At 44.8% G+C, this 24,227-nt stretch overlaps 5 protein-coding genes across 7 annotated transcripts in view; 3 read left to right on the top strand and 2 right to left on the bottom strand.

Moving 5' to 3' along the window:
* Window positions 1-55: 55 nt before the first annotated feature.
* On the bottom strand, window positions 56-4,236 carry LOC118318124. Its single transcript, XM_035647479.2, has 19 exons — window positions 4,070-4,236; window positions 3,927-3,982; window positions 3,754-3,843; window positions 3,498-3,625; window positions 3,243-3,383; window positions 3,096-3,167; window positions 2,839-3,009; window positions 2,618-2,714; window positions 2,315-2,532; window positions 2,085-2,235; window positions 1,809-2,017; window positions 1,607-1,724; window positions 1,324-1,529; window positions 1,115-1,232; window positions 867-1,039; window positions 699-793; window positions 495-613; window positions 264-410; window positions 56-192 (listed from the first exon to the last, which is right to left on the bottom strand). The coding sequence occupies exons 1-19, from the start codon at window positions 4,090-4,092 to the stop codon at window positions 173-175; spliced, it is 2,352 nt and encodes a 783-aa protein (XP_035503372.2). The 5' UTR covers window positions 4,093-4,236; the 3' UTR covers window positions 56-172.
* A 166-nt stretch (window positions 4,237-4,402) lies between these two features.
* On the top strand, window positions 4,403-9,044 carry LOC118318118. Its single transcript, XM_035647470.2, has 18 exons — window positions 4,403-4,555; window positions 4,659-4,714; window positions 4,794-4,883; window positions 5,167-5,294; window positions 5,405-5,545; window positions 5,618-5,686; window positions 5,767-5,937; window positions 6,012-6,108; window positions 6,190-6,407; window positions 6,809-7,168; window positions 7,265-7,382; window positions 7,462-7,667; window positions 7,751-7,868; window positions 7,959-8,131; window positions 8,282-8,376; window positions 8,486-8,604; window positions 8,708-8,869; window positions 8,941-9,044. The coding sequence occupies exons 1-18, from the start codon at window positions 4,533-4,535 to the stop codon at window positions 8,985-8,987; spliced, it is 2,391 nt and encodes a 796-aa protein (XP_035503363.2). The 5' UTR covers window positions 4,403-4,532; the 3' UTR covers window positions 8,988-9,044.
* A 933-nt stretch (window positions 9,045-9,977) lies between these two features.
* Window positions 9,978-12,548, top strand: LOC118318137. Of its 2 annotated transcripts, none has more exons than XM_035647499.2 (4): window positions 9,978-10,270; window positions 10,406-10,553; window positions 10,650-10,738; window positions 11,422-12,548. In XM_035647499.2, exons 1-4 carry the CDS (start codon window positions 10,244-10,246, stop codon window positions 12,241-12,243), a joined length of 1,086 nt encoding a protein of 361 aa, XP_035503392.2. In that variant the 5' UTR covers window positions 9,978-10,243; the 3' UTR covers window positions 12,244-12,548. The 2 variants fall into 2 exon arrangements, with proteins under 2 accessions (XP_035503392.2, XP_035503401.2); XM_035647508.2 differs by having other exon boundaries at window positions 9,980-10,270; window positions 10,433-10,553.
* A 43-nt stretch (window positions 12,549-12,591) lies between these two features.
* arhgef15b (Rho guanine nucleotide exchange factor 15b) overlaps window positions 12,592-24,227 on the bottom strand; it is a 14,765-nt gene continuing 3,129 nt past the window's right edge. Inside the window, exons 2-17 of one of the 2 annotated variants that reach the window (XM_035647458.2) lie at window positions 23,229-23,286; window positions 22,513-23,042; window positions 19,247-20,233; window positions 19,082-19,136; window positions 18,576-18,616; window positions 17,947-18,221; window positions 17,288-17,448; window positions 17,000-17,152; window positions 16,633-16,762; window positions 16,073-16,147; window positions 15,616-15,708; window positions 15,358-15,512; window positions 14,479-14,646; window positions 14,309-14,394; window positions 14,008-14,112; window positions 12,592-13,694 (exon numbers count right to left, since the gene is read on the bottom strand). In XM_035647458.2, coding sequence (XP_035503351.2) covers window positions 13,519-13,694; window positions 14,008-14,112; window positions 14,309-14,394; window positions 14,479-14,646; window positions 15,358-15,512; window positions 15,616-15,708; window positions 16,073-16,147; window positions 16,633-16,762; window positions 17,000-17,152; window positions 17,288-17,448; window positions 17,947-18,221; window positions 18,576-18,616; window positions 19,082-19,136; window positions 19,247-20,233; window positions 22,513-22,936 — 3,084 coding nt within the window. In that variant the 5' untranslated portion in view covers window positions 22,937-23,042; window positions 23,229-23,286 and the 3' untranslated portion in view covers window positions 12,592-13,518. The remainder of the gene's footprint in view (window positions 13,695-14,007; window positions 14,113-14,308; window positions 14,395-14,478; window positions 14,647-15,357; window positions 15,513-15,615; window positions 15,709-16,072; window positions 16,148-16,632; window positions 16,763-16,999; window positions 17,153-17,287; window positions 17,449-17,946; window positions 18,222-18,575; window positions 18,617-19,081; window positions 19,137-19,246; window positions 20,234-22,512; window positions 23,043-23,228; window positions 23,287-24,227) is intronic. The other variant, XM_035647449.2, reaches the window with a different exon arrangement.
* hdlbpb (high density lipoprotein binding protein b) overlaps window positions 22,576-24,227 on the top strand; it is a 22,106-nt gene continuing 20,454 nt past the window's right edge. Inside the window, exons 1-2 of the mRNA XM_035647425.2 lie at window positions 22,576-22,703; window positions 22,791-23,017. The gene's annotated coding sequence lies outside the window, so the exon portion shown is untranslated. The remainder of the gene's footprint in view (window positions 22,704-22,790; window positions 23,018-24,227) is intronic.

Here is a 24,227-nt window from a genome sequence, read left to right as displayed (position 1 = left end):
CAATTAGCGTTGCTCTGATACAAAGGGAACTTTCAACTACTTCCTTTTGCATTTTGGGTCAATATCAGCTTCAAGGCAAGTAGTGTTGCTCATCAAAGACAAAGCAGTTTGGAGTTTGTTTTTTTTAAAGACTAGTTTATTGAGAAATACATTTAAAATTCAAGTCCATGATTTATGATGATCCTGCAACTCCTGTAAAGAGATGAAAATTATTAGAACAGACTTAATTTAAAACTAGTCAAATATTGAAAGCAATTACAAACCTTTTGAGGGATTCATTAAATATCTGGGTACTTTGATATGCTGAACATTGCCGCGGTAACCAGGCTTTACCAAAACTGGTCTTGTACGTCTGGTAGCAGGCATTGGAGTTTGAAGCACTGCAATGAATTCCATGGGTCTCTGTAGTTCTAGAGTACATTATGACAACCAAATTGGTCAGCAAATAAGATGTTGAGGGAGATTTACAGTATACAGTCTGACTAGCCACCTACCTTTGGTTGAATGTGCAGGGTGTACAATGCGGCCGACCCCAACTGCATCAGACTCAAACCTGTACGCTGAGAAGAGACGATGGAGCCCTTCCAGGGGATACGTACACTGCATTTTAACCCTGTAGGAGAAGACAGTTTTAGCTAAGCTAGAGTGGCTTAGTGAAGGGTAATAACTGAATTAAATTTGAGGGTGGAGCTTCATACCCATCAATCTCACTGCTGGAAGCCAATGGGTTTTTAAGAGCATGGTTTTTGCTGAAGAGAATCTCGTTTTCATAAGTTACATATTCCTTGCCGAGCTGGAAAGAGTGCAGGAACAATGTTATGTATGAATGTAATGAGTAAAACAGTTTAGGTAGAGATTAGTACTACCTTTATTATGGATCCACAGCTGTTGAGTGGGAACGAGAAGAGAGCTCTGGTGTCGTCTGCTTCTTTGGGTCCACAGTATTTGTCGTTGAGGTTGGTTCTAGCGGGGATACGTCCACTTGGGTTTGCCAGAGACAAGTCAGCCACCACAGTCATCCTGCCATCAGTTGAACACACTGCAGAGAGATGTGTTACCACGTGTCAACCACATAAGTCACCCACTTTCACAGTAAAATATAGGATGTTCTTACTAATTAACTCTGTAGAAGCGAATTGACAAGTCTTGATAGTTGATCTCTGGACCTCTGATTTTTCATGATCTCGAATAAGGATCTCAAATGTACCAATGAATCCTTTCAGAGAAATGTCCTGCAAAACATAGCTTATTTGTAGCTTTCAATGTTCAAAACAACTGGCACTGCAGTACAAGTTCATGCTCAAGTCATTTTCCACATACTACCTTGTATTCATATCCAAATGTGAAGAGGGGCACCTCAAGCAACAGACTCCTGCTATTGTTGCTCATGATGTAGCCGTGCTGGGCTGCCAGCTCTGGCGTCAGCAGGTCCGAACCGATGCTAATGTACCACATGTAATCATAAGGCCGGTGGTCCAGTTTGAAGCGGATGCCAGACTCTGAACAGACTGCATCAAACTCTGGAGGCGCTGTTAGATACAGAATAATTAATAGCTCAATATTTGAGTTGGCCTGACCAAGTATAAACACAAGCTCTGTGACTTACAGACATCTGTGAGTGCCATGACGGATGCCAGATGGTAATAAGACTCATTTTCAGGCAGAACTGTGAGTGTGTAGTTGATGTCCAGCATGTGCTTCATGGATTCATCTTCTTTGGAGAACTAGAAAAACACAAAATAAATGATTAATAGTTTTTTATAAACCAGCCTGAGGTTTATAAGTATTGCTCACACAAAAGACCTTACCTGCTGTATGACAACAGGGTCATCGAAAGGCACCTTCAGAATGTAGCCATGGGTGTTGTTGGGATAAGCAACTTTTGCGAAGGTGTGGCCACTCGCATTTGTAAATGGAACTGCACATTTGTGTTCATTCAATTCACCACCTGAAAGCTTGACATCCTCAGGGACATTTCCCAGGTAGACTGTGAACGTCCGTTCCTCAGGAACGGTTCCTGAAATGAGAAGCCAGTCAGATCATGTTTGAATCAATACAGGTGAACAGGGTCAATGTATACTTACTGTTCTCTGTAAAGACAGGGCGTTGCAGCAGAGGAGTTGCTAGTGTCCTGTGTAAGCGAAGTCTGGTGTCAACATGATCCCCATCCATTGAGATTTGCTCCAAATAGAGATGAAAGATGTAGTACTCGTAGAGGTCACCATTCACGACGCTCTGCAATAAAGTACATTTTTTAAGAAACACTGCATGTCTGAATTAATACCATAACTGATTTTGCATGTCTACATCTAACCTTCCTATATGCTCCTTCAGCATTATAGGGGATGCTGATTCTGAGTGTGGAGTTGTGCTTCGCCACAATGTAGCCTCTCTCCTCTGCAACTGGCTCCTCCACAAGTTCACCATTGACACCAATGTTGACATGCGTGTCGTGCAGACCAGACACCAGCGGGTGAAGCACCTCAGGAGTCTCCCACATCATGTATCCATGGTCATCATATGATCTTTCATCTGTTTACAAGAAGAGTAATGTTACAAGTACACATGTTGATAAATGAACGACTGGCAGTGGGAAACCAAAGGTTGTAATACTGACACATGGAGCAAGCAGCCACGAGGTCGACCATCAGGACAACCCAGCTTTGTCTGGAGAACAGCGTTGCATGGACCACCTCTACTGGAACACCATTCACCTGGAGAGAGAGTCAAGACCTGGTTTGGACGAAATGCTTTACAAGGTGGAGTCAAGTTCTGTCCAAGATGACAGAAATTGGGTGTGTGAATGTTTTGAAATACTATTAACTAGATGACATTTACCTCAGCGCTAAATGAGTCAGGTTGACCATAGGGTGTACGAAATACAAGTCTTCCATCTGTCAGGTCAAACACATAGCCCTGCTTGTGAGCGTCAGAGAGGTCCATGGGCATCAACTGCTCCTCTGCAGTCTGAAACATCACTTGCCAGTCTGAGGTGGCTGAAGTATATGCCTGGGAAGAAATTGAGAGCACCACAATTTTTTAAAAAAGCCAATGAAAAGTTGAGTCCCATTTCCAAGACTGCAAGGTCAACATACAGTTTGGGCAGCAGCATTCCAGTCGTCTCTCCTAGTCCCAGTTGGACACGCCACATCACTCCTCACAGACACCTGTAGAGGATTCAGGGTTAGAAAGCAGCTGGGATATTTTTCTCACTTATAAATATTAAATGCATTAAGACATACTTCCATGTAGTTCATCTCACATGTAACCTCTCTTGGAGACCAGGGGAGAGAGGGAGAACAGGTCTTGTTCAAACCATAAGTGACCTCCATTCCATCATGGTTTGTCAGCAGGTTGAAGTTAAATGAGAACACTTCATCGTCCTGAAAGATGTAGAAAATGGCATTGTACAGAAACAGATGCAAGAAGGGAAAATCCAAGAGACTGGAGGAGTATGCCACAGATGCGACACGTATAATTTTCCATTTGTTTCGTACTTTGTTGTCAGTGTGACAGCTGAAGTAAGAGGCTCGGAGCTCCACTTGGCCCTGTAGAGGGAGAACACTGACTGTGTATCCACACACAGCTGCATACTGTTTTGTAATTGGGTACACGCCTGTTCCATCTGAAAGAGAGTCACATTAGAGTGAAGTGCAACATGTCCCCATCTTTGCTGTTCTTGCACACTTAAGTGAAACACGAAATACTCATGATTTCCTGCTGTGGGGGTTAATAAAGCTGCGCAGGACTCACCGACAGCCTCAAAGCGAGGTTCATTCCCAGCAAAGGAGAGATCAACAGCTATCATGAAGTAACGATCACGACACTCCATATGATGAAATCCTGTATCCAAACAATTTGAAACCAAAAGAGCTTGAGAGCATGCTTACGGCTGCAGACTGGTGCATTTGAAGACTTATTCTTACCGTTAGGAATCTGATCACAAATTATAGTCGACCACACAGACAGGAGTAGGGCTAAACTGTAAAAAAAACCAAAAACATGTATCAATAAATGGCAAGCAAGGTGCCAATCGACTGCTTGTAAAAACACAAGCAAAGCACCTTACCAAAGGCAAAACCCAAAAGCCATGGTTACTGATGTGCTGGCAGTGTCTAACTGCTAGCCCACGTTGCTAGCAAACTACACCTGCTTAACCAACACAAGCTAAATTGAACCTCGATCAATCCTGGACACGGTGGCAGAGTCTCCTTCGCCAGCTTTTATACGTCAGTTCATTCAACCGCCAATTACCCAGAGGCCCTCAGGCGATGCAGCCACATGTGTGGCTCATTAGCAATCACAGTGATTCTCCAATCACCCGCAGCTGGTGAGGTTGGAGTTAACGCCCCCTTCCGACCTCATGAGGTCAAGAGGTGAACTTATAAAAGCTGGTGAAGGAGACAGCGCCACATGTTGCCAGTGCGGCCAGGAAATATCCAGCAAGAGGTTCGCTTTAGCGTTTGGTGTTCAGCAGGTGTAGTTTGCTAGCAGCGAGGCTAGCTTTAGACACTGCTAACACATCAGCGGCTATGGCTTTTGGGGTTTGCTTTTGGTAAGTTGGTTTTGTGGCAAATTAACGCGCTACCATTCGTGATTTGGACAGACTTTTCTTTTTCCTTTTTTGCATGGAAGTGATATGCTCTTGTGTCTTACAGCGTGGCCGTACTCCAGTTTGCATGGTTCCCTGCAAAATCTGAAAATGTTCCTGAAGGTGACAACAATTATTGTTTACGGGCTTCTAAGAATTTAGTAGGCGACCGTTAAGAGCTCAACTTGTTTTGTTCATACAGGAGTTCATCAAATGGAGTGTTATGATCGCTACTTCATGATAGCTGTTGATCTTTCCTTCACTGGAGAGGAACCCCGCTTTGAGGCCGTCGGTGAGTTCTGCACAGCATTAACACCTACAACTATAAGGCAAGCAACCGTCTGCGGCAGGGAGCTAAATGACTTTCATAAAACCATATTTCACATGACAATTTTGACTAGCACCCATTAAATAAAGCACATTACAGCAATCTCTAGCTAAAGTGACAAACCTATACACCGTGGTACTAGAGAACCTTTTGCTAATTGTTTCAGTCCTAAAATAACTTCACTTTGCAAGAATGGACCTATTAAGTGCTGTGCAGCCTTTATACTATTATAATATTTGTCTTCCAGATGGAACAGGCGTGTACCCCATCACTGAGCAGTATTCAGCTGAGTGTGGCTACACTGTAAGTGTTCTCCCTCTTCCAGGCCACGTGGAGCTCCGAGCCTCTTACCTCAGCTGTCACGCTGACAACAACGTGCGTACAAACACACATGAAACATGTGCAGGCCTTCTGTGGTCTGACAATTGACCGTCCTCCTCCCAGTACTTGTATCTGAATACACCATATCCTGCTGGTTTTCTTAGGATGACGAAGTGTTCACATTTAACTTCAACCTGATTGCAAACCATGAAGGGAAGGAGATCACCTATGCCTTGAACAAGACCTGTTCTCCCTCCCTCCCTTGGTCTCCCAGAGAGGTTACCTGTGAGACCAACTACATGGAAGTAAGCTTGGCTATATTTTGGGATATTTTACTTAATGGATTTAGATGTTGACTAATCATGATTTCTCTGTAGGTGTCCGTGAGGAGTGAGGTGGCCTGTCCATCTGGAACAAATGGAGACGACTCAATTGCTGATAAATCTGTACGTGAAATCACTGTTGCATACCACTCATGTTGAATTTGTTGCCCTCTAGCAGCCATTTTTTTTTAATGATATTCCAGGACCAAGCATCAGCTACTTCAGACTGGCAGGTGATGTTTCAGAGAGCGGGGGAGAAGTTGATACCCATGAACCTCTCTGAAGCTCGTAATCAGCGCTATGTGTTTGACCTGACGGACAGAAGACTTGTATTTCGTACACCTTATGGACAAGCAGACTCCTTCAGCGAGGAGGTAAACAGCCGATGCATGATGTGTCTTGTAAAGCATTAAGTCCAATCCAGGTCTTGACTTGAGACTCTCTGCAGGTGAATGGTGTTCCAGTAGAGGTGGTCCATGCAACTCTGTTCTCCAGACAAAGCTGGGTTGTCCTCATGGTCGACCTTGTGGCTGCTTGCTCCATGCGTCAGTATTAGTCAGTTTTCCTATAGCCAATTTTTAATTTATCATCAAGTGTACTTGTAACACTATTCCTCTTGTAAACAGACGAAGGATCATATGATGACCATGGATACATGAAGTGGCAGACTCCTGAGGTGCTGCACCCGCTGGTGTCTGGTTTGAACGAAACACGGGTCACACTGGGACTGAATGGTGAACTCTTGGAGCAGCCAGTTGCAGAGGAGAGAGGCTACATTGTGGAGAGGCACAACGCTACAGTTGAGATCAGCATCCCCTATAACGCTGAAGGAGGATACAGAAAGGTCAGAAAACACTGACATAAGATGGCTGTCTTTGAGGGTAGGTAGGCAGGTATTAGCCTTGGCAATCTGAAATTAAACTAAATAATCATAAATTCGAGTTAAACACATTAAAACAATAAAAACATCAGATTATTATTTATTGCCATGTTTTTCTAGTCACCAGAAAACATCAGACTACTAAAAGAATTGAATGCCGGGCTAGAAAGCACAATTGCTTTAAGAACACCTTTTGCAGTGTGGGTAAAATATTTGCTGTGCAGTTTTTCTGACAATTGACTTGTTTCAGCACTGAACCTTTAATGTGAAAAGCAACTTTTGAGTCAAAATTTCATATTAAAACAAGATGTTGGCATCAACAAAGGACTGTTGTGTTCTACAGTCTAACACAAGTTATCTTGCAGAGCTTTGTGACTGGGGGTCTCCGAGAATTTTACATCTTTAATCTCTACTTGGAGCAAACCCTGGTGGATGAGGATGATGCAGAGACCAGAATGAGGTTACACAGGACACTGGCCACTCCCCTGCTGCTGCGCCCTGTTTTCACTGTTAACAGAACCATTCTTGAAGAGCAAATGTTCACCATCTACCTTGGCGATATCCCTGAAGACATTGAGCTGGCTGCTGTTCAGCTGAACGGACAAGAGTTTTCAGTTCCCTTTACAAATGCAAGCGGCTGCGCTGTCACAAAAGTTGTTCATCCCAACAACACCCATGGCTACACGCTGAAGGTGCCTTTCAATGACTCGTACATCATACATCAGGTAAATGGTCTTTGATATTTGTTTGTATTTGTTTAAATGGTCTTTGATAAGATGCCATCTCCCAGATGACATCAGTAGTTATATGTACTGTCCTAGTTCTCCAAAGAAGATGAATCCATGAAGCACACGCTGGACATCAACTACACACTAACAATTCTACCTGAAAATGAGCCTTATTACCATCTGGCATCCGTCATGGCACTAACTGATGTCTGTAAGTCACATAGCTTGTGTTTATACTTAGTCGGGCCGACTCAAACAATTTGAGTTATTAATTATTCTGTATTTAACAGCTCCTCCAGAGTTTGGTGCAGTCTGTTCGGAGTCTGGCATCCGCTTCAAACTGGACCACCGGCCTTTCGATTACATGTGGTACATTAATATCGGCTCTGAACTGCTGACGCCAGAGCTGGCAGCCCAGCACGGCTACATCATGAGCAACGATAGCCAGAGTCTGTTGCTTGAGGTGCCCCTCTTCACATATGGATATGAATACAAGGTAGAATGAGGAAAGTTACTTTTGGTTTGGATCTGCATGAGCAAATGTTGATGTGGAGATCAATAATGTAACTGCATTTGCAGGACTTCGCTTTGAAGGGGTTCCTTGGTACATTTGAGATCCTTGTGAGGGATCATGAAACATCAGAGGTCCAGAGTTCAGCTGTCAAGACTTGTCCATTCACTAGTACTGAACTTATTGGTAAGACTGTCCTGTTGTAGGTTAACAAACAAGCTTTTTATGATTTGTGGGTTTAACATATCGTTGACTATTTTTAATTTACCTCTGCAGTGTGTTCGACTGATGGCAGGATGACTGTGGTGGCGAACTTGTCTCTGGCCATCCCAAGTGGAGGAAGCCCTGCTAGGACCAACCTCATCAACATGTACTGTGGCCCCAAAGAAGCCGATGACACCAGTGCTCTCTTCTCTTTCCTACTCAACAGCTGTGGATCCACAGTCAAGGTAGTTCATGCCAGTTTGACCAATGCATAACTCCGGCAACAAAACTTTAATCCTGCCTGTAAACTCAAATTTAATGATTGAACAAATACTAGTGAATATATATTTTTTTTATTTCCATCTGCTTTTTTTTTTAAACATTTTTTTTTTAAGCTTGGCAAGGAAACTGTGACCTATCAAAATGAGATTTTGTACAGCAAGAAACACCACAGTGTGAGCAAAGCTGCCTCTGAAGAAATTACTGACAGGTGAATATCACCACTGCTCCCTTTTTTAAGTTTCCTGCAACTGATGGTGTTCTAGAACAAAAGTGTTTCTTGAACGGCTCCATGGCAGTAAATTGATCTTGTCTTACAGGGTGACGGTGCAGTGTACATATCCCCTGGCCGGACTCCATCGCCTCTTCTCGACGTACAGGTTTGAGTCTGACTCAGCTGGCATCGGCAGCATCATCCACACTATGCCATCCACAGCAGGTATAGTAGATGGGTGGAGCGCCTGCTGGACTTGGTTAGTTATTCATCCCATCTTTTTTTATTTTGAACATTTGCTTGGTTTTTCTTTGGTTTTATGCACTAGGTGCACCAGGTCCACAGGTCCCCACCACCAAGCAGGTGCTTCAAACCACACCTGCTACAAAAACACCAAACCCAACGCCTGTAGCTTTCCAGCCTGCTTTCCACCCCCCTGCTCGCTACGTCAAAGTGCCTGCATTTAATAGATTTCGTGGCATGATAAAAGGTAAACTCTAACTTTTATTATTTTATAGGGCTACGGTCTTAAGTTACTTAATCTTTGACATTTTTTCACAGGAGCTGGAGAAACCTTGCAAACCAGTGTAAATGCTGCCAACATTTGAAGGAAAAAAAATGTATAGGAGAATTTGTAATTGAATAAACTTTTCTTAAATGCTGTACTTGTGTCTTTCATATGGATTTGTAGACAATAATCACTTGGACATTCATGGATTTATTTTTTGACTGAAGCATTGAGGTAACTTTAAGAATATCAAGTGTAAATGAACACTTACTCAAAGCAGGATATTTTGGATGAATACCTTCAGTCTGGAAGAGATTAAGGTTAAATATCTGGCCTTAAACTACGTGATAACATTTTCACTTGACCGTGCAGGCTCTGGACATTGTGTTTTGTGGCCAAATGTCTTAATTGCTTTAATTGACGGGACCTGGTGCAGTTTGCACCACTATTGGGAGAATGCAGGATTATGAGGGAAATGCCGAGTCTGCTAACCAGTGCACTCGTGAGTATGGACTGTTCACACTTCTACCCTCAGGCCAGAGGTACGGAGGTGTTAAATGCAAGACCACCAGACTAAAGAATTCTTTATTTCCTACTGCCATCAGACTCCTAAACAGCAGATAGGAGTTCATAATCATGGTCGACCTTGTACAACTGTGCTCGACTGTTTACATTCTATGCACATGCATAACTTGCACTGTTTACATTTGCAACTATTGTTGCTGTATTTTTCACATGCTGCCTTTTAGAATAGTTGTATTTTGTATATATTGTAGATTACGTAGAAATTGTTTTATTTTGTGTATGTTGTAGATTTTTCATTATCTGGCATTCCGTGGACAGCAAAGGAAGACTTGCATTATACAGGGAAACATGTTTCCTTACTGTGCATATGACAATCAACTCGAATTGACTTATGTCACGTGCAGATACAGCGGAGCGCTGCTATCAACGGCTCTGATTGGTCGAAAAAGGCCGACTCTGCTAGAGACGGAGCTCCGATTGGCTGTCAATTTGTTCCGAGGCGAAGCAGTTTCAAGGCTTCTTTGATGCTTTGATCATCAGAGGAGTCGAGATGAATAACCCGAACGAAATTGCACTGTATCCAGTCAGTTGATACACACACACGTAATCGCAGGTGTTTAATTGTCATCATATATATATGTATATATAACTGTTCTTCTCCCCCGAGGAGCCGCGACGGGTAAACTGTGCATTCGTCGCGAGGGTCTCCTCAGTCGACCAGCAGGGGGCGACAGTCACGGTGGTCCCACTCCAGCAGGTATCGACGAGCAGAAGTTTATTTTCGGCTTTTTAACTCTGTCCGAGCTGCAAAGTTGAACAGGAACGTCAGCCATGAACCTCGGAGAAGAACCTTTTGCCGTGAGTTTTCTACATATATATATATTTTTGAAAATATAAAAAATGTCACTTTTGAAGACGCTAGTTGTCAGCAAAACAGACTCTTAATTTTCCCTTTTTTAAAATTTTTTAAAATTTATTTTTAAATTCTCGAAGATATTTCCCGTGCGTCTCGTCACACAGGGGCCCGGGCAGGCCGTCGTGCCCCCGTTCTCCACCAGGACCGTGCGCCACCCCTCCCTCATGCCCCTGTGCGTCGCCGCGGGCTTCGCGCGACAGCAGAGGGCCTGCGACGTCCCAGCACGTGAGTTGACTTTTAACCCCCCCCCGTGTCGAAAAGCTTTCCATCCACTTGAGAGAAACCCTCAAACCTGTCAATTTGCAACCCCCAAATCTGCAGTGCAGCCCATCACCCCGGAGGAGATCTTCTACACTGACCCCACCATGAGCTGTGGGAGGAGGATCCCCAACATAAGCAGTGATTTTGAGGCAAGTGTTGCCCAGTGCCCCTCATCCACAAAAAGGTTGCCAAGGTTACCAATGCATTCAAACACTAGCCCCTGGATGATGAAAATGAACCACCATGAACATGTTTTTTTTTTTTTTTATGAGAGCACGCAGAGCTCATGGAAGGGATCAGACAGACGAGGAGATTAAATGAGTCCCGTCGGACGGAGCTAAGACTGTAAACCAGGGGATTGGGAGGATATTGAGAATTTGGTCAGGATTTGCCGTAGCATCAGACAGTACATCCATATTTCAGTTCAGGCGAACGATATCAGCGACCGGTGATGTTTCCAATTTTTTTTTGCGTGAGCGCCAAGAATCCTTGAACAACGGGCAGGACGAGAAGTATAAAGAACACCACCAGGATCTGGGAAGTGGAAATGAGCGACGGGTGTATACAAATCATGAGATATTGAATCTGTGTTTCCATGTCAATTTTGTTATAGTTATAGTTTGTCCTTGTTACGCACAACTCTCTTCTGAGTGCACCTGACCTCACAGAGATCTACTCATTTGCTTGATTACAGAAATTTATTCCAAACTTTGTCTCAGAAGTATGAGTTTTTTTGTTGTTGTGTATTTTGATCTCCCTATGGAGACTGCACTATTTACTTTTGAATGTACTTTCTGCTTTTTCGTCGCTTACACCATTTCTCTCCCTTCAGGTTTTCGAATTTTTCCGGCTCAACACTCCACCACCAGTCATGTCCGCCTGTCTGGCCCCGCCGAGCCGTCCTGACCCGTTCAGATCTGGCTCCCACCCCACTAGAGACCTGGGCAGCACCGACTGGAGACTGAACCACATTCGCTCGTCGGCGCAGCCGAGCCGGGCCATTCTGCAGCTCACCTGGGAGGAGGACCAGGCCATCACTAACCTCCTGAAACTGCACCAGTCTGGAGAAAGTGACGAGACCCTCGCTGCTGCACCGGTGAACGTGAACGCCTGTTTTTACCAAAGTCACCCTAGCCCTACAGTTTCTACTATAGCAGAGGAATTGTACAAACCCTTCTTTAGTGGTGGGCAACGGCCCAGGACAGCCATTTTGGGGAATCAGTCGCAACAGGGGAAATGCTGGTCGGTTGAGGAGCTTGAAGCAGCCGACACCCTTTTGAGTTGCTCCATTGTCAGGGGGGAGGACAGAATCTGGGCCCGGTTCCACCAGGAATCGGCAGTAACGCTTCCTTATCGTCGACCACACTGGGATAACAAGGAATTGGCAATGAGCAATGAAACCCAGCCAGGGACTGAGACTTTAACCGCATTGCGATCCACCGATTCTACTCCAAGTGGCACTGGCCACATCCGGTTTACTCGTGCGAGTCAGAACGGAGCAGCAGGCCGCGGGGGTTTCAGTTCTGTCGAGGACCAGAGTGTCTCTGGAGAGTTTTCAGAGGCGAGCGGACAAGTGCTCTCAGATATGGAGGGGGATGCTGTGCGTGCACTCCTTAGCTTTGGAGACAGGGGGACTTTGAATATCCCGCAGTGATGGTCTCAAACCTGAGGGTCTCCGTGACTGGGTGTGATTCTTTTTTTTAAAGATTTTACAGCATCTGCCTCATTATGTAAACTATAGCTGAGCACAATTTTTGACTCTTGGCCATTTGTTTTTTGCTGCGTTTGTTCAGGGAAAAAAGTAAATGTACCTCACTCACAATCCTTTATTTTTCTAGGACGCAAATTTATTTCCCCACTTGAGTGAAAACGAAAACAGTGTTTCCACGTATCTAGTATTGCACATATGCCTCGTCATTTTCTATCAGTGTTCATTAAAAAACCGAAAAAACCCCAAAACGATCCATTCTTGAGCCCGTTACTTAGAAAACAATCAACCTGCTGTAGCTGAAAAGGTTTTATTAAAAGCACAACTTGTGTTTTCGTAGGGGGAAAAAAATCCCCCACTCATTATTTACAACATATTGTACATTTTACAGTCGATCCATAAATAATACAAAACTCTTCACTGACGACGTGCTCCAGGGGGAGCTACAGTATTATTCCACGATTGGCTAGTGACACGAGCTACAACAGCAACGGCTCCTGAAACGGCGTAAACATGCATTCCCACCGCTCTTTTAGTCGATCCCTCGGGCTGTTTCGGTTTATGGAAATCACTGACTAGATTCTCTATAGGATTGTCTTCTGGTGAGAGCGATTCCTTTTTCGGTCAGTCAATCTTTAACCAGTAATGCGTGTCGCATCTTGCGTTCCACTCGGCAGGTTGTTGTGCGTGGCAGGAATGAGAGGATTTAACTCGAGTGTGCATGTGTGACGACTTTGACCGGGAGAGGCGTTTGCAGGAACGCCTCGTCTCTTTTCCTCCCGAGCAGGTTTGTGCGGTCTGGCCGGGCTATAGCAAGAATGATTACTATGACGTCGATGTGGCGTTTTTTTTTTTTTGTGCGCGTGAGGAGACGATAATGCAGGGCGTCGGTACGAGGAACTCTCCAGCTGCGGTGCTGCGAAGACGCTGGTCTCTGTTGTTGAATGCAAACATGCGCATACCACATAGTTTCTTTGAGCATCAGTAAATGAGCCACTATCCCTGCTGCTTAAACGCACACACACTCCAGTAGTATAAATAAGGTGATGATCGCAGCTCTGTTATGGCGTCTCGTGATTATCGCTGTTCTCCTTTTAGCTTTCATTTCCTGACAGTTAAACCAATAAAGCCCCCAGAATAGTCTTTGTACAGCGTGTCCATATAAAGTTCTTTTAAAAAAAAAAAAAAAGGTTAAATGTAAACGACTTGGATCCACCGACTCTAAATAGTGGTGCGGATCTTGCTGTTGGAAAAGGAAACCACACTCGCAGCCTGAATAACCCTGTAGCGTTCTCGGAGGTTTCGCCTCCTCACGTGCTCGTTGGTGATCTCTATGACGTTTCCCACGGGGAACCAGCCCTTCTGACCGTCTGACAGACGGTTCCCTTCGTACCAGCCTGCGAGGATAAAAAAAAAAGGGGGGCAGGGGAAGGGAGGAGAACAACAAATAGGGGAAGATTGGAGGCTTCTGTATTGTTCATGCAAGAAAGTCAAAACAAATCAATAAACTGCTAAGGTGTAAGGTTGAGGATTGACGCAGTTATGAGGATCGGGGTGTATAAACGAGCAGAGTGGAGGGGGGAGTCATGTTAACGATGCAAAATTCATAACATTTTTTATATTATATTAGGAATCCTGTCCTACCCCATTTCACATTTAGTCTAAGTCAACAAACAAAGGCTGTCTGGGGATTCCCCCGCACGTTCTCACCCTCGTTGGTTTTGCGGATGACGTTGACAATCTCAGTGGGCTCCAGGGTGAGCTCGTCTGCCTGCTGGGCAGTGTACTGCTCCACACACTGCACCTGAGGACAGTCTGAGAGAGACACACACACACACACACACACACACACACAAACTAGTTTGAGTGCACCAGCTGAACGTCTTCGTCATTCAAACATTATTTCGTCAGAGGTGAAAATTGCAATCAAACACTTTCTCTCCTCTCCCCCATTTTGCTTCTCTTCTGCTTTTACTTATACTATATTATTTTATCTTCTTGTTTTCCTCACCCCAATCGTCATAAATCACTTCGTCTTCATCTGTGGCTGGGATTGTGGGGTTGGGGAAAGCCGCCATCCACCTGTGCATGTCTGACCTGTTGATAGAATATTTGTGACCTCATGCCTCAAAATGCCTGACAACACTTTGCATGCTGCGTCCCTCTTGTCCGACAACTCACTGGGAGGGAGCTTTGAACAGTCGCTCCATCATGCGCCCCTGATGGTTTTCCAGCAGGGTGAGGTTGAAGCAGTGCTCGTAGGGGCCGCCGCCGCTCCCACCTTCATCCAGGGGCTGCACCTGCACCAGAGAGCGATGGGCGTGGTCGAGAACCACAAAGCGCTCCGCACTGTTGCAAGAAAAAGAGGGGTAAGTTGTTGTTTTCGTGTAAATTTTTACTTATTTATCAGGACTTAATGAAAGGTGGTGTGACTAAATGCATAGCATTCATTAACATGCAGGCAGCATTTGTTTTTTATATTTCTTCTGTGGCACTGATGGCATATTCTAATTGTGCTCCTCTCTTCCCCTCAATTCTTGTCATAAACTACTTCACGTTCCCTTTGAGGAAGTGTGGAGTCATTTAATTCCCAGTTGAAGAGTTGTGATTTTGTTTGCGGTGAGCGTTGTTGAAGTGGCATTTGGGACGGCTAGTTAAAACAGACTGTTGGTCTCATTTTGACAGTGTCAATACAACATAACATCCGGCTGGATAGTGAGATGAGTCTACAGGCCACTCCACCTCCCATTTGTTAATCAAGACGGTGTTTGGCACTAGCTTTTCTGCTGAACTTTTAGAGGAGATGGATTGAATCAATGTTTGCTTCACTTACAGATTCATATTTTGAGAAATGACGTCTGTAAAGACCTGAAAAAAGAGTGTCTTTAAAAAAGCCCAAAAATCGTATGGTTATGGTTCATGTAATCGTAAGAATAAACGTTGATTTATTGTCAATTCGATAGAACTATCAAGAATCAAGAACTGAAAATGTTTATAACTTTCCGTGGTGGGTGGTGTCTTTTTTTTCCTAATCACTAGTAACAGTCGATTCTGTCTCACCCCTTCTTGGAAGCGATGAGGAGCAGATCGTTGAAGAGGAAGAGGTTGACAGGAGTGAACTTGGCCCTCATGTTGAAGATAGTTCCTCCTTTGGACATTTCCTGCAGCTCTCCCTTCTTCTCCAGAAACCGATTCTGAGAGATGATCGGGATGGCCTGACACGAAGAGGTAAAAAAGGCAAGGACAGAAGCACTTACTACTTTTTCTGAATGAATGTCCAAGGGGCTCAAAGTCACGTTTACTGTTGCCTGAGTTTACCTTGAGCTTGTCGAACTCCAGCGTTTGAGAGACATGGATCAGCTCCTCCACCTGTCTCATCTTTCCCACCTGAGTGTTGCACTCGTCAATGATCTTTTTTTTTTTTTTTTTTGAAAAAGAAAGAACATTTTCCAAAAAAATCATCTCATGAGTCAAGAGATTTATTATCCTTCCACACCTCATGTTCCCCTTCAGCTGCCTTTACATAAGACTGGCTGTGTCTCTTTGGGAGTATCAGGTTTATTCCACTGACGAAAAAAAACAAAACAGAACTCGACACTAACTGCCATTGTCCTCTCTGACACGTATGACTCACTGTCACTGCAGAGCTCATAATAGGAAATCCTCCATGGAGACAATGGCTGACGTCAAATTTCCAGAGGCATGTGAGGCGCTCGATTATTCAAATATATGGACCTGCAGAAAGGGGGGACGGTGAGGAGTGAGGGACAATTACCTTCGACATGGAGGCCAAAGCCTTGGAGGCGGTCTCCTCTTCTTTCGTCCCCTCCTTTGTTCTCTTCAGGATGTTCTGCAAAGACAAACAACAATTTTCCATTTCTGCAATGGACAAACAGCAACAATGTGAGGCATTTTTCCATCAAAATCTTAAAAAAAAAGAAAAAAAGGGTCATAAGGTTGAGACAAGGTGTGCAAGAGTGTGTTTGCTAATCGGTCAAGAGGCAGTGACGGGCGTGAGCGGGGAAGATTATGCTGGAATGGACATTCCACGCAGCAACACACCGTGATGGACTCCGACTGCTGCCTTTCAATAGCTCAGGGTCAAGTATACGAGATGCACTGTGGAATTCTGTTTGGACACTGGCGGAAAGTATTTAAAGGTTGCAAAGGCTAACTGCATTGTAGTCACGCTCCAGTCACATTTCCATGACACTGGCCGGCATTATCTTTTTTTTACCCTCAAAAAACAAAAAATCTATATGATCATGTTGTTGTTTCTTTTACGTTAATATCCGAAAAGCGCTTGAAACATTGTCTTTTTGTAATGGTCTATACCTCAGTGAGCATTTTGATGCGCGTTATGCGCTGGAAGGGCAGCAGCAAAAAGGACATGAAGGGCAGCCGCTGGCACTGAGGCAACTCTTGGAGACGAGTGATGACTGCAGCAAACTGCACGTTGTTCTTCCTGCAGACACACACAATTGCACACGGTTAAGTCTGCGCACGTCCACCAATCAATGGCATGCACTGAAGCTGTATCGTTCCCGTTCTCATGCAATAGAGATTCATCTTTGAAATCTGAAACTAGTGAGCAGAGTTTAAAAAAAAAAAAAGAAGAGAGAATTTTAGTTCCATCATGTCTTTGCTTCACATCCGCAACTAAATTCCATGAGAGCAACTGGTTGAGGCTGCTGCTCCTTACATGAGTGTAGTGAAGATCTTTTCTTGGTAGATCTGGTTGCGAACGTAGTCGATGTAGGCGGGGAACTTGTGCTGGGCGTGATAATGGATAATGTCACAGATGTCCGGGAAGACCAGGTCCTCGAATATGCGGTCCTCCAAGTCTTTCAAGAACCTGTGGAGTCAGAGAGCAAAGCTTTCGATAAAAGACCCAAAACTTCCTTTGACCAACACGCGCCCTTAAGTCAGCACATGATTTGTAGCATACCCCAAATGAACTCCCTTCGTCCTTCCATCTGCCATTTCTCACCTCTCGCTGACCTCTTGCACCCTCAGGATGTTGGAGAAGAGAGTTTTCTTGTCCCTGATGATCATCGTGTCCTCCAGCTCCCGGCTGTCCAGGAAGTGTTCGATCAGGACGCGCAGGGATCGGAGGTAAGAGGCCTCTGACGTCAAAACCTCAAACATACTCTGCCAGGAAAACAATACACATACGCACAAAGAATTAACGTCGGCCTTAAAATGCTGCTGTGGTGTGTCCCATTCTGCACATAAATGAGCAAAGGATAGACTTTACAAAATACTTTTCTAATTATTTCAGTCTACATTAGATTCGGTTTGCGAGATCCCGCAAAAGTACATCTCTTTTAAAAAAAAAAAAAAATTTATTTCCCCTCCATGTCCATTCCAGGGCCCCGTAGATCAGATGTTGAAAAACTGTGACTGTAAAAGCTTTCATGAACTTCATATCGAGTAAATCAATATAATGCTACAGCAGTGAGTGATACAGTGAGGGAGAATGGACCCTAATTCATATAAAAAAACATCACATTATTACTTTAACTTGTGATTTATAACTGGATACTGCGTCTCCAATATCACTCCTCCTGGCCTCATTGATTTGTCTTTGTGATCTCTGCTCCACGCATTAGCCCCCCCCCTCGTCTCCTGCCCCTTTAAACCTCTCACCTCCTGGTACTTGCACTGCTCAGGGGTGAGCTGCTCCAGCACCCTGCTGTCACGTACATCTGGGAGGTCCTGCCACAGGGTGCTCTGGGCGGGCGTGGCCACGGGGCTGCCCCTGGGGGGTCCGTTTCCAACGGCAGCACCGCTGCCGGCCCCAGCGCGACGGGCGGTCAAGTCCATCGCATAGTCCACACTAGTCTTACTGATGTTTCGGCAGACTGTCTGTCGTCGGATTTCTTTGTTGATGACGGTGGCACGGTACGTTTGGTACAGAGGCTCTGAGGGAAACGAGAAGTTGTATTGTATTGTAAGTAACCAGTACACATGTTGTCCTCAATTCACGATACAGTTTGACTCTGAACTGGACCAGCGAGTTAAATATTGCATTGCACACTGAGTTACTGGTTTACTTCTAATGGTGAAACCTGTGTACACAATTACCAGCAGAAGGTCCATTGTATATATTTAAACTATGCCGTGGAGAATTGGGACATAGCTGTAAGATGTACATTAAATGATTAGCTGACGATAAACATTGGCTCAAAGTGTGCAAAGAAATCCCAATTCAACAAATTATAAAAAGATGCATTCGCTGACATTACAAGTGATGCTTTCGCTGGCGTCAGTCTTACCGTCCTGCAGGCGGGACTCCCAGCTGAACGAAGACTCCCTCCTGACACAGGAAATATGGGAAGGGGACAAAAGGGATCAACCAGTGTGATACGGAACCAAACTGCCACCAACATAACAGTGAATGACACCGTTATTTATTCCTACACGCGCGCACACACAAACATGCTGCTATGATTTTTTAAAAGGCTTAATCATTTTCTAAAACAGCTGTTTGTATGTAAATTAAGGAAATGATGGGGGACATTTTACTTACTGTGGATTAATACACATTAAACATACTATGTTTTTCTCAGAGCAAGACTGTGTGTGCGCGCGCGTTATTTTTATAGTAAACTACAGTGCCTGCGTTCATGGTACTTGATGGAAAATGTTACTGTGTGAAATGTTGTAGGTCATTTATGTTTACAGGTTGTTATGTGTTCTATGTTTTCAGACCCATAGGCGTTTTTCAGATTTTGAAAACTTAGACAGTAGTAGAATCATTTCGGCTGGAGGTAAAACTCACAGTTCTTCCACTGAGGCCTCTTTTTCTCCCTCTTTTCCTCCGTTCTCCTCTCCCTCTAAAAACACAATGTAAATGGTTTGTTTTAAATAACACAGAAAATTAACAGTTTGTGAAATAGTCATCTCAGGCAAAGTTAATACTGTTTTAGTTATTTTCGGTAAAAACCTTTTTTCGGTGCGAGGGACTGTAGTGAGGCGCTGCTGAGCCTCCGAGGATCCGTCTTTGGTGGAGGAGGAGGGGGTCTGTGCGGTACGAGGAGGGTGGCTGGGGGTGGAGTGATGGCTCGTTGGGGGCTCAGCCCGCTGGCAGTGGAGCTGCTTGGTGACGAAGGTCGCAGGGCGCGCCACTCCTCCAGGGTGGGCTGCGGGAGGGGAATGCCGGCTCTGTGCACCGGCGTGAGGCTGCGGACGTCTGGAATCACAGGCATCCTCGGCGGGATGGCGGGCGGCACATTGTCCGGCCTTGCCAAGGGTCCGTCGTTCGTCTGAAACTCGGATGTCGGGTCCGAGGTGCTGTACGACAGTTTAGACCGAAGGGCCGGTTTGCGCACCTTGATTAGAGGAATATCCAGTTCCTTGCACAGAGGCGTGGTCTTTTTAAGAGCAGGGTCGACCATTGGAAGTGTGGCCTCGTAAATATTGTCTTCATCGCTTTGCGGGGGCGTGTGGTGGACTGGGGGTGACTTAGATCGTTTCGGGGGAACAGGGGGCGACTGGGAGCGAGTGACGGTGAGAGAGGCGAGGACACTGTGAGGCCCGGGGTCCGACCGCCTCCTGTAACCCTCAGAGATCAAAACATCCAAAGACTGGTTGAACTTCGACTTGTCTTGTTTAGACGCCTCGTTGTCATCGCCCTCAGAAAACCCATCCTCGCTTTCCCCTGCCCCTCCTGGCTCCACCTCCTCATACTCCTCCCAATCTTCCCCGTCCTGCTCTTCCACGTCGCTCTCGTCCTCCCCTCCACCGCCGACCTCCTGCCCACCATCTTCCACGTCCACCGGCACCCATATCAGTTTCATGCCAGGCCGCTGGCGATGGCACACGCAGCTGCAGCCTGGGCCGCAGCACGGACTGAGGGGGGAGTCTGGACTGTGTTCCGCCTCGGCTTCGCCTCCTCCGATCAGCTGAAACTCCACTTCCTTTCCGTCCGGCGCTGTGTCAAAAAGGAGGCAACACACATTGGCTGAATTGAAATGTTTAATGAAAAGGTAACATCTTTAATATTCTTTCTATTCCTCTCTGATGGCGTGAATGTGTGTCCCCCCCAGACATGGCAGCTCACTTTGATTAAGAGCCTTTTTTTTTTCTCCCTCCATCTGCTATCGTGGCACATGCTGGACTGTCAAGTCAGCAGTTCATCACCATGCAGTGCGTGAGTGGTGTCTTTAAAAATTCATGGAAAGTTTGGATCATCACGAGAGGAAATGGAGGAGGTGGAAGAATGAGAGAGAAGGATTAGGAGGATGGTTAAAAGGTTCAGGGAGTAAAAAGTCAGAATAACGCAGGGCAACAGGGTAGGGAAAAGCAGGCAACAGCCAGGGGCCCCAAGATGAGAGGGGGCCCCCAGAGAACATCTGATTCCACAGGAGGGAAAAACAATCTCTCTCCAGACGCTTCAGCTCCTTATCATTGTGAATCTCCGTCCAAACCTGTAAACGTATTTTACATGACCACCTAGTCTCCAGACTTTTTGAAGCGGAAATGAAGCGATGGGGATGCTGCCTTAGAGGCTTCTTTGAAAACAAACAACGACATTTCTACATGCATTTGTATGATGGAGTGGTGGGGTTGTTTTAGTTTGGTTTCAATGTAGGGCCCCGCAGGCCCCTTTTGCCTGGGGGCCCCAAAAGTCTTTTGAAACACTCTTGTTTCCACCTAACACAGAACAGATAGCATCTAAACAAAAACAGTAAAGAGAGCTGCGGGTCAGCTTACCAAGACATTGTTCCTCTTATTTACTTTTTAATGTCGAAGTTTATCACATGCTTTAGCTACACCCTCTTCATTATGCGATAGTCCTGCAGTTCCATGTTTGAGTGCTTTCAAAACTTACAAACAAATATAGTTAAATAAATATCCAAACCAGATTTGCAAACGCAAAACAGTATCTGGATGCAGCTTCTCAAAAATTAGGATGTGCTGCCTTTCTGTTTTATTTCAATGAAATTGTGCATTTTTGGATTGTTGTTGAAACAAAACAAAAATGCAATTTAAATTACATTTTTATTTCATTTCATAGTCTAAATGAGTAATTTATTACAACAGTGAATATAACAGTTTTTAACAGCCCTAATCACCAATAATGATAATATTCCCAATCCATATGTAGGCAATGAATGGCCTACTTGTATGATTTCTGTTTCTACCAGGGAACCAAAACAAGGAAGTGTGATGGCATGTGTAACTGAGGATGGAACTATTTACCCACTCGACCAATATAATGTCACTTTCTCACCCTCTTCGACAGACTGAAACCGAAACACTCTCCCGAGTGATTCATATTGATTTATGCATGTGCTGTATAATCACCAGGCAACAGACACGTCGTCTACTCGTAATCCTAAAACAAAGCCTTAAGTATAAAACAGCCCTTTGAGGGTGTGTCCCAAAGTGAGGACCGGCCAACATGCCCTCACTCCGTCAGGTCTAACAGTCAAAGTGGCCCTCACAAAGATGGAAATACACAACACCGACACACACACACACACACACACACACACACACACACACACACACACACACACACACACAATCGTGTGTTTGCACAGGTAATCAGCTGACTGACAGAACCAGTTAAAGACTGTTGGAGACAGGTCCGCCCCGCGGCACCACACCTGCCTGCTGAAAACACCCAGACGACGCTGTGAGTGTTACTTTTATGACCAACCAGTGTATGCACACACACACACACATGCAAAGGTGTTGTCATGCTTACACACCCCTCTTTTATGTGTGTGCGTCAAATAACAATTTCCCAATACTGTAAAATTCAATTTTTCTGTCAGTTTCATCAATTGGACTGATCTTGATCGAGAACTACCTTCAGCCTGGTGTCTGTGAGTCTTAAATTTCTTGACGAATACAGGGACACGTTTTGTTCTTGCACTACTCCCCTAGTCTCGATCTGAGCATATTTTAAAGATGTTCAGTGATCTTGTAATGGATAAATAAACTTCCTGTTTGATTTGACTTTTTCCTTATTCCAAAGGAAATCGAGTCGGCGGGCAGGCGCTCTCACACATGACGACAAAAAAATCTCATGTCAAAAACATTGAACATAAACAGATATAGAATATGTGGAAACATATTTAGAATCAAAAGTTAAATACTGGAGTGGAATGTGTCCTTCCCTGATCCATCCCTCAACCAAGTTTAGCACAAATTGGCTCAGAACTTTTTGCCAAGATAGAAACAGGTTAGAATCCACTGTACCTGATCGGCCTCCTTCCACGCCGCTGCCGTCGCCCTCGTCTCCCCCCTCGCTCTCCCTCTGTCTCTGCAGGATGCGGCTCCTCTTCAGAGGCAGCGGAGGAGCCTGCTCTGCCGTCGCCTGAAGCCGCAGCCCGGTGCGGCACGGTTTGGGCTTTACCGTCGGAGGCCTTCTGAGCCGCTTGAGTTCTGAGGTACCGTTGCTGGGCCGCTCCTCGGGTTCGCTCGACACGGACTCCTGCTTGCTAAACTTGCTCACAATCCTTTTGACTTTCCCACAGGGGAGGCTCGCGGCGCTGCCTCCGTCTCCCAGAGGAGGAGAGCCGGGCGGAGCCGACGGTTTCGGGGGGATCTCGGGTCTTTGCTTGGCCTCTGGCTTGACGGCCAACGGCGACGTCTGCCTTTCGGACGCCTCCTGGACAGACATCGTAGCTGGAGGGGGTCTTCTCTCGCCGAGTGCTTTCTCTCTAAGCCCTGACCGATCACAGGTCAGGCTTTGAGGGCAGAGGTCAGTGTTAACATGTCATCGTCACCTGATGAGAAAAGATAAGGAAGTTGAGAATCAGTTTGATGTGCTTTTTCTGTTTTGTATACTCTATTGTCCCAAGCCACATAAATAATGCCATCAACTGTCATGTGACTCAAGGCGACATTTCAAGTTTCTGGGGATTTTATGTCTTCATCAGATATTGGTCATAATGAGCTGGCAGCTGACTTACATGGTGAACGTGTTAAACTTTAGGTTATTGTTTCTCAACCTTTTTGGCTTGTGGTCCCCTAAAAAAACAAAACACGGAACACTTTAATTATAATAAATCTCAGTGGCTGACACAAACATTTGCAACGAGGCAATAAACACCATTACACAATTGAGTATTTTCAGAGCTCAGTGTGAGGAAATCCCTGTGACCGTAAGGCCTCTGAATGAACTGAACTTTGCACATTAAATAGCCCACTCCTTCCTTGTGAGATTACAATCCCACGAGTACAACGGGAGGTAATGTAAAACCGGACGAGTGGCTGAACTGTGTCTGTTGGCTGGATGAATCCTGATAATTTCCCACTCTGATAATCCCTGACAATTTCTTGAACTGTTATTTTAAGACTCGGAGCTCAAAACCCCCCACAAATTAGTTAATTCATTTATCGCCTGAAAGGCTGGGATGTGTCAGCGGTATCAGAACTGGGAGGCCAGTAAGTTCTGTCAGTAACAACTGATTACATGTGGAAAGTCTGCAAAAAAATATGATATGATATTATTTCATCTTTATCCTCTGTGGACAAAGGCGCAGTGAAGTGGGAAATACAGATGTCCGATCTTTTGTGTGCGGTTCATTCATGTGTAATACCAGTGCACCGACTGACACTTAAATAATAGTGTTGTGTGATTCATCATTAGAACCCGACTGATATATATCGGTGCAATATCCGCCGGTATGAACCTTTCACGGACATATTGGTATCTGCTTTTATGTTTGCTGATATCAAAACTTTTATTTTTCATAATGAAGAATGCAGAAACGATGTGCATTTATTTTTACTTTAAAAAAAAAAAGTTTATTCTCTTATTTCATGTTCTATATAGTTGTTGTTATTTATAGTAAAGTTTATGGTTAAACTAAAATATGAAGCCTCAGTAACATTTCTTTATCACAAGGGTTTGATAACGTCAGCCAAGGAATCATTGCCAACATTGAAGAAAAAATACATGTATCGGC

Source organism: Scophthalmus maximus, chromosome 12, assembly GCF_022379125.1.
Source record: "Scophthalmus maximus strain ysfricsl-2021 chromosome 12, ASM2237912v1, whole genome shotgun sequence".
NCBI classification, from domain to species: domain Eukaryota; kingdom Metazoa; phylum Chordata; class Actinopteri; order Pleuronectiformes; family Scophthalmidae; genus Scophthalmus; species Scophthalmus maximus.
The sequence above is the reverse complement of the archived record's forward strand: the minus strand, read 5'-3'. Positions and strand labels throughout refer to the sequence as shown.

Coding starts and splice junctions, on each gene's coding strand:
- LOC118318137 (XM_035647499.2), top strand. CDS start 10,244: ATGAACCTCGGAGAAGAACCTTTTGCC. Junction 10,554..10,649: donor GGCCTGCGACGTCCCAGCAC/GTGAGTTGACTT, acceptor CCAAATCTGCAG/TGCAGCCCATCACCCCGGAG. Junction 10,739..11,421: donor ACATAAGCAGTGATTTTGAG/GCAAGTGTTGCC, acceptor CTCTCCCTTCAG/GTTTTCGAATTTTTCCGGCT.
- LOC118318124 (XM_035647479.2), bottom strand. CDS start 4,092: ATGGCTTTTGGGTTTTGCCTTTG. Junction 3,384..3,497: donor GCTGTCACACTGACAACAAA/GTACGAAACAAA, acceptor TACATCTTTCAG/GACGATGAAGTGTTCTCATT. Junction 3,168..3,242: donor GTGAGATGAACTACATGGAA/GTATGTCTTAAT, acceptor AATCCTCTACAG/GTGTCTGTGAGGAGTGATGT.
- LOC118318118 (XM_035647470.2), top strand. CDS start 4,533: ATGGCTTTTGGGGTTTGCTTTTG. Junction 4,556..4,658: donor GCTTTTGGGGTTTGCTTTTG/GTAAGTTGGTTT, acceptor TGTGTCTTACAG/CGTGGCCGTACTCCAGTTTG. Junction 8,377..8,485: donor TCTGAAGAAATTACTGACAG/GTGAATATCACC, acceptor CTTGTCTTACAG/GGTGACGGTGCAGTGTACAT.